General features: G+C 42.1%; 1 protein-coding gene across 1 annotated transcript; it reads left to right on the top strand.

The window, feature by feature from the left end:
• Window positions 1-54: 54 nt before the first annotated feature.
• On the top strand, window positions 55-7620 carry LOC146972309 (transmembrane protein ZNF593OS-like). Its single transcript, XM_085802564.1, has 4 exons — window positions 55-126; window positions 1488-1557; window positions 4397-4485; window positions 6393-7620. Exons 1-4 carry the CDS (start codon window positions 55-57, stop codon window positions 6537-6539), a joined length of 378 nt encoding a protein of 125 aa, XP_085658690.1. The 3' UTR covers window positions 6540-7620.
• Window positions 7621-12664: the final 5044 nt, after the last annotated feature.

The following is a 12664-nucleotide window of genomic DNA, read 5'->3' on the forward strand; positions in this document are numbered from 1 at the left end:
GAGAGCCTGGTAACACAGAGAAACCATGGCAACAGTCATGAACATGCTACAGTCATGAGTGTGGAGGATTCCCAGGCAGACGAGTGCAGCGAGTCCACGGCCACACAGACAGTGGGGCTGTCGATGGTGATGATGTTGTAATCCTGAACTGCTTGTTCCCCGGCTGGAGAGTTTGTGCCCGCTGTACTGTCTGGCTGACAGCTCGGCTTTTGTCGACTACTACATTCACTCACCAGAGAACCCCTGCCGTGGGTGGATGGGCTGCGGATGGGATTTAAAAAAAAAGTGACATTAGGAGGCGGGACAAGGAGAGCGAGGAAGCGGCAATGACTGAATTTGATTGGACACTTGGAGAATGGTACACAGTGTACCCAGTAAATGTTTACGGGCCCTTTTTCACGTGCGGCTTTAATGCTGATTGACATCTTTAAGTGTTTTTTCTTTTCTTATCCTTTTTTTTCTAAAACTCTCTGAGGGATGACGTAGCCTAAATGAATTCAGTCTTACCCTCCTTGTAGTCATTGCATTCTGCTGAGAAACCTCCTGAATGACAGATTGATAATCCGCCTTTTGTTATTCCCACAAATTAGATTAACATCAGTTTTGTATTTCCTTTTCATCATATCATTTTGATCATTAAGCAGACATCCGTCTCTGATGTCTATGCTTAGAGTCCAGCTGTTAATGCAGTAGCCCACCTACTCATTGAGCCAGTGTTTTGAAATCTGACCACAAGTGCAACACAAATGAGACACGCCTTCTTTCATTTATGTTCTGCCTCATCAGATCAACCTGAATAGTTTGCAGGTGATTCACGTGGATTTGCACCAAGCGTGTCGTGAGCCACACCTACAAACTTACTCAGCAGCTGGATCAGCTGCTGGTGTTTGCTGCATTCAGAAGTTCTGACTTGTCATGGTGTCCCGTATAAGCATACCTCTGAGTAACAGCTGAGCCCAAGTGTGTGATTTGATTCGATTTGCTCAGAACACGGACAGATTTAGAGAAATAATGGTGTGAATTGTAAACATGCGTCTTCAAATCTCCTTGTGATGTGCTAAATTAGATTACATGTGTAAAACTGGCAGAGTGCGCCACAGTTTTTTTTGACATGCCGACAAACTGACTGTTTCCATTACACGTTAGTGATACCTGAGCCTGAGCTGACCTGCACCGTGTGTGCTCTATACAAACCTGCTAAAGCATTTAAACCATCTGAGGTATTTGCTCAGTCAACTAATTAGCAGGGGAAGATGACAGGACAGAGTGACTGACATTTTACATATCTATATGTTCTTACTCCTACACTTCAATGAATTTATCGTCCTTGAAGTGTGTAAAGCAGGACGTTAATGTATACATGACCCAGCAAGCGGCTGGTTTTCAGTTTTAGTTTGTGAGTAGAAAAAACAAAAAAAGGTGAATGAGGTGAAAGTGCGTGTTGTTGTTTGAGGTAATGCCATTCCCTGTGTTGTCCTGTCATCTAGCAAGTGGGATGGAAGCAAGCCCACATCACTGCTTCTAATGATAGCTACTGGCAGCGTGGACACATTGAAGGTACCCAGCTTGTTGGAAAGCCTGGCACTACAGTAGATTGTCAATTGATCACTGGAAAATGGTTTCGGCAGAACCTCAGCCATTATTTTGGGGGCTGCACCACAACTGCATTGCCAGTTCTATAAACGTGAATGTCCATGACTGACTGAGTGATCAAGTTGCAGCATTTTAAAAATTTTGCCAAATGCCGTGTGACTAAGTCATGAAGTCACGCCATTGGTCAGCTGCTCAAGCGTTGACTCGGAGTTTTCCTGTGGGTCGTTGCATTTCAGAAAAAATTGGTAACTATGAACGCTTCCTGATTTGAGTTGGGGGGTGTTTACTACCTACACTGTTCCCAACTTATCACATATCTCACTAGATTGACCATCTTTTCAGACTCCTTTAGCAACTTTATCAATAAAGCACCTAGTGACAGATGACCTAGTGAAGCTCCTTTTTATTGGGGTGGTTATAGGTCTTGATGGGCCACAATTAAGCCACTGTTTCAAAGTTGTTACATTGTCTGACAGAAAAATGCAAGTGAGAATTGGTTTATTGGGAATTCAATTATCATATTGGTATAGATAGAGAGAGATAGAAAAGTAAATAAAGGACTGAAACCGGCTGATACGAGACAGAGTGTAAATACAGAAAAATGTGACGTCAGTCACTTGCAGCAAGTTTTCAAACTCTATACTCCCTTTCTGCATATGTTCCAACTCTATAGTAGGTATTTAACTTCTCTTGGCTCCTGCGTATCAGATTGAGTTGCTGGGAGTCATCCACCAACTTAATCCAACTAAATCTTCTAATCATGGTGCTGTTAACTTCCAATAATGAGCTTACATTGTGGTTTAATGTGCATTATTTGGTTCCTGTTTGACAGTAAAACCAGATCTCCTGGATAATTCTTTGTTGCAGATCAGACGTTGGCGTCACTTTAAGAGTGTCTTTGACTTCTTGTAGTATTTGCTGAAGGTGTGACTTATATGCTTACTAATGACAAAACTATTCACCATAGGAAGTTGACTCATGCTGTATTTTTGTAGATCCCATATGAGTTAAACGTTTTAAAACCCAAACTGCATGATGTAAACACGGATGTCCCAAATTATTTGTTCAGGCTTCAGGGGAACAGAAAAGCATAATTATATAGCTAACACATGGAGTCACTCAAGACATTTAAAACACTCACTGAAACTAAATGTTAAAAAAAGGGATGGTTTTTTTCCCCTTGTTTATAACCTGGAGGTTTATCAGGTGGTCAGTGGACAGTCCTGAGGTCTTTGACTTTAATTCCTGCCCTAGTTTCAGATCAGATGGACACATCAAGCTGGTTATGTAACCCAACACTGAGGCATGCACGCTGCGAGAGAGCATTGTTGCGCTCCATTGTTTTGTTTGATTCCACTTTACCTTGTGTCATCCAAATCATATCCGACAGCTCACTGAGGGTTTGACTTGTTTTGGAAGGAGGTGGAACTGGGTGTGTTTGGGAAAGCAACCCACAGAGAGTAATGCATTTCGACAGCAGTGTGCATGTGTTGGGGGAGTGGGCGGGCTTTGTGGGCGAGCTCGTAGATCTGGTTGGGTGAGAGCAGGGTTGTATAAAAAGGCGGAGCACAGCGCAGGAGCTCTCAGTAGCTCAAGTTCATCACCATTTGGCTTTTATTTGGATTTTCAGCGTGTTTGGGGGAAGTAGAAGGTCCTGCTGTCCAGTTGGACTGGCATTTTCTGGCATTTTTATTTTTCGAAGGTGAGGAATCCCAAGCAATTGGTTTTCATGACTAAGACCGATTTTTCACATAAGGAGCAACTTTTAAAGCTTGGATTGCGTTACTTTTTCTCTTAAAGCGGTGTAACCACAACCAGCTTGGTACCTTTGCGCTTCACATGCCTTACCTTCCCGATAATCCTGCACCTCAACTCCCCTGGACCCCCTCATCTGAGATGCACCCATCAAAGCCCATCTGAAAATGGGCTTTGACAGGTGGTTCTTGTTTCTGAAGCGAACACCTAGCGGTTTGTGTCTTATAACGTACAATCTCTTCTACGTCATCTTAGGCTTAATGCGTTACTGAGACGACCATTTCCCAACATTGTGCGAGTAAAGATTATCTAGTTTGTTTGGTGTTAAATGTGAAAATCCTGGGCTTTGCCTCTTGGGTACTTTGTGTTCTAAACTCACGGTTGGATGGACATCCATCCTGCCATAAGCTTTTCTCTGATATTGTCTCAACTATTTGTGTCCAAAAGCCATATAAAACCTCACTTAATTGATTACATATGAGATTGCCCATGGTGGAATGAATTAAATTGTCCCCTTTCTTTTTGCTGCATAAGGTTATGACGCAGCATGAATAGAGGGTCTGTTGCTCTGGTCCAGATATAGTTCAAACATGATAATTTAATAAAAAGGGGGTTTCTTGTCTGACCTACTTGGCTAAGTGGGGCATACCCAAAAGAATTCCAGATGTGAAGCATATGATATAGGAACTTATTGCATATGTTTTGGTCTCTGTGCATGGTGATCATATTGGATCAGCGCATGGTGAGGCTTGTGTCATGGCTTCAGGCAAGAGATGTTCCTTCCTCGTGCAGGATCAGATGGCTTTGCTTAGTTTGGAATCCAACAGCGGTCTTGTTCCTCTTTTGTCAGCTACACTTTTATTCTGAAAGTTCAACAGGGACAGCCCATTGTAGCTGATGCTTATAAAAAGCATTAGATTTGAGTTTTTCAGCTGTACTTTTGTTTTTGTAACTTCATCCTTTTTTGTTACTGTGTTTTCCTCTTGGATTGCTCTGCAGATTCAAATTAAATTCTCCATTTTCTTTTCCAGGACTTGAGCCACACCAGCTCTTCTCTCTGAGCCACCTCACACCACAACAACAGACATGATCATCAGACTGGGCAGACTCACACCTGGATACTTTCGCCTCCTTCAGGTATGTTCAGCTCACCACTGTTTACACATGAACACCTGTCTTAATCGCTGACTCCAACTTTCATACCATTTGATTTTAATTAACTCTGAAGAAAATGACTGACAGGTTGTTTTATAATGGTAAATTGAATACATCTCCACCCACTCAACCACCTGCAGTGTAATAGGGAGTTAAAGTTTCTGCCTGTTCAATGTCTTTATCCTACCTACGGTGACTATAATCTGAACTGCCATCGGACAAGGGGCCCAGCGTTCTTCTGTGACCCACAATCCGCTTTCATCACCAGTATAATTAGGGGTGACACTAATCATAGTGATATCATTTCCTCAGTTTCTTTTGTTCCTCTTACTGTCAGCATAATCCACTCACCAGTAGTGATCCTCCATATGTCATGTCCATTGTGTAAAAGTTTTTGTTCGCTCATTTACTTTTAATTTGACAACAAAGGCTGTCCCCTCCTATAGCTTTACAGTGACTCAAATGCTTAACAGACCATACAAAAGTTGACCCACTGTTACATAAGATTTGACACTTGAGCATGACAGTAAATTCACTTAACTAATTCTGCGTAATTGTACTGGAACATTTATAACCATGAGTCTATTTTTGCTTCAATTTTAAACTTATTTGAGGGACAATGTGCACTTACATGACTCATTTTTAAAAAGAAATAAAGCGAAAAGATGCGCAAATCTGTAGTCTATAAAACATAAAATATATACTGTGTTTTGTACATTCCCACTCATCACACAATATACACCATTTTATGTTTTTTTTTTTAAGAATTGCTAATTGCATGTGCAAATAGTAATATATACATCCATCTAAACTTCAACAAACATCAATTAACACAAAAACAAAAAGAACAACCAAACAAAAGGCGCAAACGGGAAGATAAGACAGAGTACAAAATAGGGTAAAGGAAAAAAACGACAAGTACAGGACTAGAATCAGTCACAGCTCTTTGCTTTGAATTGACAAATATTTCAATGTCAGGTTCAACATTATTATTTCATTTAAAAAAAAAAAAACTCTTAAAACCAACTTATTGCTGAGTTGGTAAGAAGATAAAGACCGACACATCTGTGTCAGGGTGATGGCAGATTTTGAGGTTTTAGTTCAGGGGACAGGTAGCCGTGACCCACATTTTAGCTGCCAGTTCCACTTTGTACATTTTGCTCAGCTCAATAACTAAATTGATGTGGCCCAAAGAGCTGAAGGTAGTCAACCCCTGCAAAAAGGGGGGGAGGGGGAAAGTTTGGAATTTGCATGTTTGCTGCTTCCAACAGCATCCTGTTAACCAGTGTAGTGTGTCCCTTAGTATCACCAGACGTCGAGCGTTATCTTGACGCTGTGTTTAAGTGGATGTATAATTTCTTTAACTGAAGTGGGCCATGGGGTGTATTTTGGAGAGTGAGCAGCTGTCTCACATGCCTGAGATATTCCTATCAGTTTGCTTCTTGCCCTGCGGGGGTCACGGAGAGCAAGGAGGGGCTGTACATTTGGAAACCACATACACATGCCATGTTCTGAAGTAGGCAGTCGTTCCTTACAATACACAGTTTGATTCTGGGCACATGCTTTGCTCTTCATACTCTAGTTTGTGCCCAGGACATTGTGTTCTCCTTTTTTTTTGCTGAGATCTCTCCCCCTCCTAAATGTTTAATCACTGTTCTTGCCAAAAGGTTTGATCACATGGCACAGGCCTGTGGAACCAGAGTTGCAGATGTTGAGGCTCTTTTAAGGAAGAGGCGTCTAAAGACAAAATATGTGGCGACTGTTTGCTTTTACACAGGTCTGGCCTTTTCAGGGCTGGAGCATCTCAATGGCTCATTGTTTCCACTGTTGGCTGTGGCTGACCTCTGACCTTTCTTTCTTTTTTTGGCTGTTTGTTTTTGTCTCTCCAGAGGCAAGTTGCCGGCGAGGTGCAGACGCAGCCACAGGACCGTACGGTCAACCAGATCGCCATGATGCTGGCCATCATGGGCCTGAGCCTGTCCTACTACAGTGCCAAACAGATGACGGAGAAGGTCCAGGTCCAGCCGGCGCCCTGAAGAGACACGACTACTCTGAACATGCTGATTATGGATGAGCCAATGAGAAGTGAAGGAGATGGCGCAAGGAAGCAGGAAGCACAACAGTGTCTTCCAGGACTGCACTTTTCTCACCTCGCACTCGCACTCAGACACTGAATTTCTGGTATCCCTCACTCACCATGCGCGGACACTTCAGGGCTGCTGAGAAGTGTTTTCTGTAACTTTTTTGTTGTCGGGCTCTTGAGGGGGTTGGTGGGGACGGCTCACTCGGGGGTTTCGGAAAGGACAGGGTTAATGTGACTGGTTTTGGGTGGGGGATCAAAACCAGCTGAGTGCCAACTGGGCCTGAGCATCAGTCATTACAAAGGTACATGCCTGCAAGATGCCGTCAATACTGTTCAAAACAAAAAAGGGGGAAAGAATTCTAAGTGATTTTTTTTTTTTTTTTTGCCAGTGCTCAAAGCATGGCCAAATAATATGAACAGTAATGCCTTTTTAAGGGAAGGCTGCATGCAGCTGAGATGTACCTTGTATTGAAGTGATGACAGGCCCAGAACATGGTTAAAATTAAAGGGGATGAAAATTTAGATCAACCAGTTTTTTAGTTTTTCTGTTTTGTTTTTTGTTTTTTTTTGTCTGCAGAGCCTGTGAACAGATCAGGAGCTTTACTCATTTACTGTCAATATATTTACCTGTGAAATGCAAGTGTCAGGCGTCCAGAGCTCAAGTGAAGAATATTTGCACAAAACTTAAATGTTTTTAAATACTACAATAGAACTGCAAAGGGACTTAAAATGCTACTCACTACCTATTTTCTTTTATATGGTGTCTTTTTTTTCTGTGACTTCACACCATTTAACATAACATACAAAGTCCTTTTTAATAATAAGACATGTGACGACTTAGATAAGCACCCTGGTTAAAAACCCTTCCTGTAGTATCAACTACATGTTAATGCAAACATTTAACTTTATTGAACATTGCATGTGTGTGCAGACTTTTAATCAAAATTCATCAGTCTGTCTTTTTATTGATGAATGAATGAATGTATTACTTTATTTTGTAATGATTTAATAAAGCTGTGAATATTTTGAACAAATATTGGTTGTTCAGCAGTGTTGAAAATCATCCCAGACAATTCAGAGCTCGTATCGTTTTAGTTTGCAGAGGCAGTTGAGTAAGACCAGCCCTGAGGTTGGCACTAGAAGCTGCAGAGCTTCAGTATTTCCTGTATCAGAGATTCTGTGGTGTCATCTGCACGCGACAGGAAGTGGTCCGGCTGAAGCACACGTCTTGAGTGAGGTAGCTTTTTCTTGTGTCCGCCTGATGGTGTACCCTCTTCACACGCAAGCCCAAATTAGTCAAACCTGTAGCCATGTAGGTGGGGCTTTGCTCAAATGTAAAGGTCGTAGTTGATGCATTTGAGCTCTTTTGTGATGGCAAAAATGTAAGAACATGCTGATCCAGTCTTTTAGGCTTCAGGTGCTCTGAGAGGAACAAAGGTGAAGGCTTGTTTAACTGGACAGTCGATGGCCGTTATTCGGTGAATCCAAAATGCTAACTGTTCAGCCGTTTTCATGAGATGAAACTCTTAAACTCAAGGAAATGTGAGGTCGGAAGTGATGAGAGATAATATCAGTTGGCCGGCTTGTCTCTAGATGACATTAAAGAGCAAATATGTAGTCAACTGTGTTAAAGAGTTGCAGGCTTTTTCATTTCAGAGATGAGTCATGATGTGAATCTTTTTTGTTTGGCACCTTATTCCCACGATCCTTTGCTACGCAGATCGGTTTGAGGTAGACTGCGACAGCTTGTCTTCTACGTTCTCCCTTTCTCTCTCAGGGTGTGGAGTTTAGAGTGCGCATGCCTGCTCGTGGGCTGATGTGATGCCCTATGACAAGCCGAGACCTCGTTGGGCGCCACGTGCCCCTCTGCCCACGCCGCCAAGCTCCTCCCCCGCCGCCCTCCCTATCCCCTCCCCCTCGCACATCACTGGGCAGAAATACCCCCTCGGTGTCTCAGTGATGCTAGGAGCAGGACACGACCCCTTAACGAAGAGCGCCCATTGGCTGTCCGATGATGCGTCACCAAAATCGGCCTGGTTCTAAGCCACAGAGACAAAGGATGGGGATAAGGTCACTGGTGGGGAATGTGGATGAGAGAATCATTATTTGGGACGAGGGTGCAGGCTCCACTGCCTTTTTTTTTTTTGTTTCAATGTCGAACCAATTCTCACTAAGGGGCTTATGGACGTGTTTGGAGAGAGTTTGCTGTAAGAGCCAACACCAAGTCAGGTTTTGTAGGTGGCTTTGTAGATGCTTGTGAAGCGCCCTCAAGCTTTCTGTGGAAAAAACAATTTCAGGAATGGGTGGGACTCAGAGCTGCAGGTGTGAACAAGAGACATAAACATGAGGGTGAAACTTAACCTCAGGTGAACGTCACCTTATATTTTCCAGCCACTGGGTTCACTTTTACCATAACTATGTTCGGCTTGTGTGTGCATGAGAAACCTGTGAACTGTATGACAGTGGGAGATTTTGCCATCACCCTCTCAGTTGAACATGAGCTTTCCTATTTCAGGCTGTATACTGATGAGGAAATTTTGTTTTGAATGATATTTGTACTGACTGAACTCCATTGTAAGTGTGCAAACCTGCTTAAAGATCTGTAAAGTTTATGACATGGGCCTATAAGTACTGTATATACCCCTTCTTATGGGGTGGTGAAGTTTTATAGCCTTACGAGGCATTCATATTCCTATGTGAAAATATTATGTTTTGTTAGCGCTCTATGTTTAATAAAGACATCAAATTACAAGTTTTGATTTGTGGTTATTTTCAAATCAAAGTTTTTTTTCAGTTAGGAACTTTATCACAAAGAGCGTCGGTGCAGGTGCAGACACACAACAAAATGAAAATAGCACATCACATGGCAACAACACACCACATAAGAAACAACATATTATATCAAAAGCATACTTCTGAGTAGTTATACAGGTTAGATAACAGTCACATTCACCATGTATGTATATTCTATACTAGATTGAGAAATGTTGTTGCCCCGGATGATTAGCATCATCTGGGGCAACAACCTCTTACTCATCATCAGTACATAATGATTTTGCCAAAAGAGAATGGCCAAATACACATTTTCAGTTTGGTTCATTCACATGGCACATAAAATCATTCATGTCCGATAAACAAAACGAGTAAACCTCTGCTGTGCTCGGACTTCCCCCACAGATTTATTAAAAACACAAAATATACAGCAACAAGCAGATATGGGTCCTGTTTGTGTGCACGGGATCGCATCAGGTCACATCTCAGCATCCCTGACAGAGTCAGGCTGAGGAGACAGCAGCGTGCACGTGCCGGGCCGGAGCATGTGCTACATCGGGGTTCATTCTGGGGTGGCCTCTGCCTGCAGAGCTGTTGTTGTGACTGGCGTCCAACGTGCAGACTAAAGAGAACACAGAGTCTCTCAGATCCAGACACCCCCGCCCTGCCGCACAATCAGCATCATCCATTTTTATCTGCTGCTGTATAAAAACCTCCAGTTATATTTTTCTATTTATGAATCAACATTTTCTAATAACCAAAGGTCCATTTTTTCCAGTGATTATAATTATGTATAAATGTTGGTTTTGTTGAATCACTTTTACTTTGCCCTTCCCAAAACACAGATAAAAGTAAACATTTTATTTGCTACCTCATAACTGTAAAGCTGTAGTTTATAGGTTTTCTTTTGCTGTCAGTGCTCCTGTATCTGGGCCCTTTACCCTCACAGGTCGGTGATGTGGGCCGCCATGTTCTGCCTCCTAATCTCACTCAATGTTTTTCCCCCCTCCCTATCTCCCTATGGCTCCTTTTCATTAGGATTTACTGAAAAGCCGCTTATCTCTGGACTCTAAGGGTTGTTTGGCGCTAACGTTAATGTGTTGTTTTTTCCCACAAGGTTTATTGCTTTATGACTGTTGTCAGCTGATGTCATGTCTTTAGTGCAAAAAAAAAAAACAGTGATAAAGTGTGCAGCTGTAAATAACCCACAAATGTTTACACTTGACACTTGTAAGAACAATTTGATGTCACTCACTAAAATCACCTACACCAATGACTAAGCTATGACATTTCTTTCAAACTTATCTATAGGCCTACTTAATGTTAAGTGCTAGTTAATGATAGCATGTTAAAATGCTAAGTTAAGATGGTGAATCACCTGTCTGTCACGTTAGCATGCTGTCAATGGCTTTTAGGTCAGGCACACAAGCTTTTGCCCTATGAAGCCATGCTAGAACCTATCATGTGTGACATACTTGTTGTTGAAAGGATGTGTTTTCAAATCTTGTGACTTAATTCCTCCTCTGCCACGCAACTGAGTGTCATCCTCCTTCCTCATATCAGAGTTAGCTTTCCACCGAATAGGCTAGTTTTAAATTCACAGCTTTATTTCAAGACAAAACTAATGTGGGGCAAACATTTGCAGCACCTGTTGCAAAACTGAAGTGGAAATCACTGAAAGAGGAAGTGGCAGCTTGGTAAAACCACAAATATCTGGCACTGTCACACACGTTAGTGACAGTGCTGTCAAAAAAAAAGGAAAAAAAAAAAAAAAAAAAGATGATGCATTCCAGCAAGCTGTTGCAGGGTAGAGTTTGACTATCTTCACTGTTGGATGTCGTCCTTTAGCTCTGCAACTAACGCTCTTTGTTTTCCCTTTGTTCATGAAAATCCACAGCCCTGAGAATGTTGTTTTAGCTCCCCGCGTACAGTTTTGATGGGCACATATTTGGTCTGAGCCACTATATGAGAGGACCAGGGACACAGAGCTGCTGATTTCCTGTCTGTATTGGTGGGGAATGCTTGTGAGAATACCAGCGGCTGTGGGAGCCAGAGCTGGAAATAGGCGGTGGTTTGGGAATTATAGACTCTTATTCCCTCCCTTTGACATGTTGAATACTCTCATTGTGGCCCTCTGAGAGCTATTCCTGACATGAAGATTCAAATATTGTTCTGAAATGGTTTTCCTAGGCAAACAGTACTTAAAAGGAGTTTTAGTTGGTTTTCAAATGTTAAGATCAACACCTTGGTCTGTTTTCAGTGCTGGCATTAAATTCATACAAAAGTGTGCAGAGGAGGTGTTGTGGAAGTCGACTCGTAGCAGGTTGTCCACATTCATTTCCTGTCAGGTTTTGTTGAATCTTTTTTGACTTTTCACTGGCACTTCTTTTCAGTTCTGTCTCTCCTTTGATCTTGATAAAAGGTTAACCGACACAAATGTTGAGGAAAGGTCTGAGGAAAGGAGTGCCTTGATAGGAATGGGTCACCTTTCCCAGCTATGTCATTGTCAGACCTTGTCAGATATTATCCAAGGGAATGCCTCGGGGCCATGTGGCCTACTTCAGTAGCAGTAAACAGCATCTTGCATAAGTTGTGACATGGGACACTTCTCACTTTGCATCCACCAACATAGAAGCACCTAAAAAACACAGAGTCATCGTCTTTAGGAAATGGAGCAAAGGTTTTACTTGGTCAAACTCACATAAAACCAACAAAAATCCAATTAAACCCTTTAATCTCATCACTGGGACACATAAATTGATGAGATTGCTTCCTTCCAGTGAATGATTCAGTGGTATAGGCACAGTAAAATAAATAAGAACCTAATGTGTTTTCCATGACTCATTGCACCTGCATCATATCAGCTGTCAAAACCATGCGTGAAATGTTTGCTTTTTCTTCACTTGTCTTTTCGGAAATCATCTGTTCATGGTGGTTGCGGCTGACTGAAGCTGTAGTGTGTCATTACAGGGCATTCGGATCCCTCATCAGAGCAGTTATAGTTTAAATGTCATGCTCAATGGCATTTAGGAAGGTGTTGGCCAGTAATTCTCTGTCTCTGTCCAGATTCTCCTCGTGGGTTTATTTGAACCAGCAATTTAAAAAATCCCAGGGCAGCTTTAAGTTAACCTGTTGTAAACTTTGACATGTTGTGACAGATTCCCCTCAAGTCATACATTGCTGAGTGTCTCTGCTGAGTCAGCAGTGAGAAAAATATAAGCTCTGTACATGGCCTTTCATATGGTTTGTATTTACACCTGTTAAACCTAAAACCTAACTTGGCTGACATTAAACACGTCTTGTTTG

This window comes from Trachurus japonicus, chromosome 16 (genome assembly GCF_045865225.1).
Source record: "Trachurus japonicus isolate A0001 chromosome 16, Traja_1.0".
Lineage (NCBI taxonomy): Eukaryota > Metazoa > Chordata > Actinopteri > Carangiformes > Carangidae > Trachurus > Trachurus japonicus.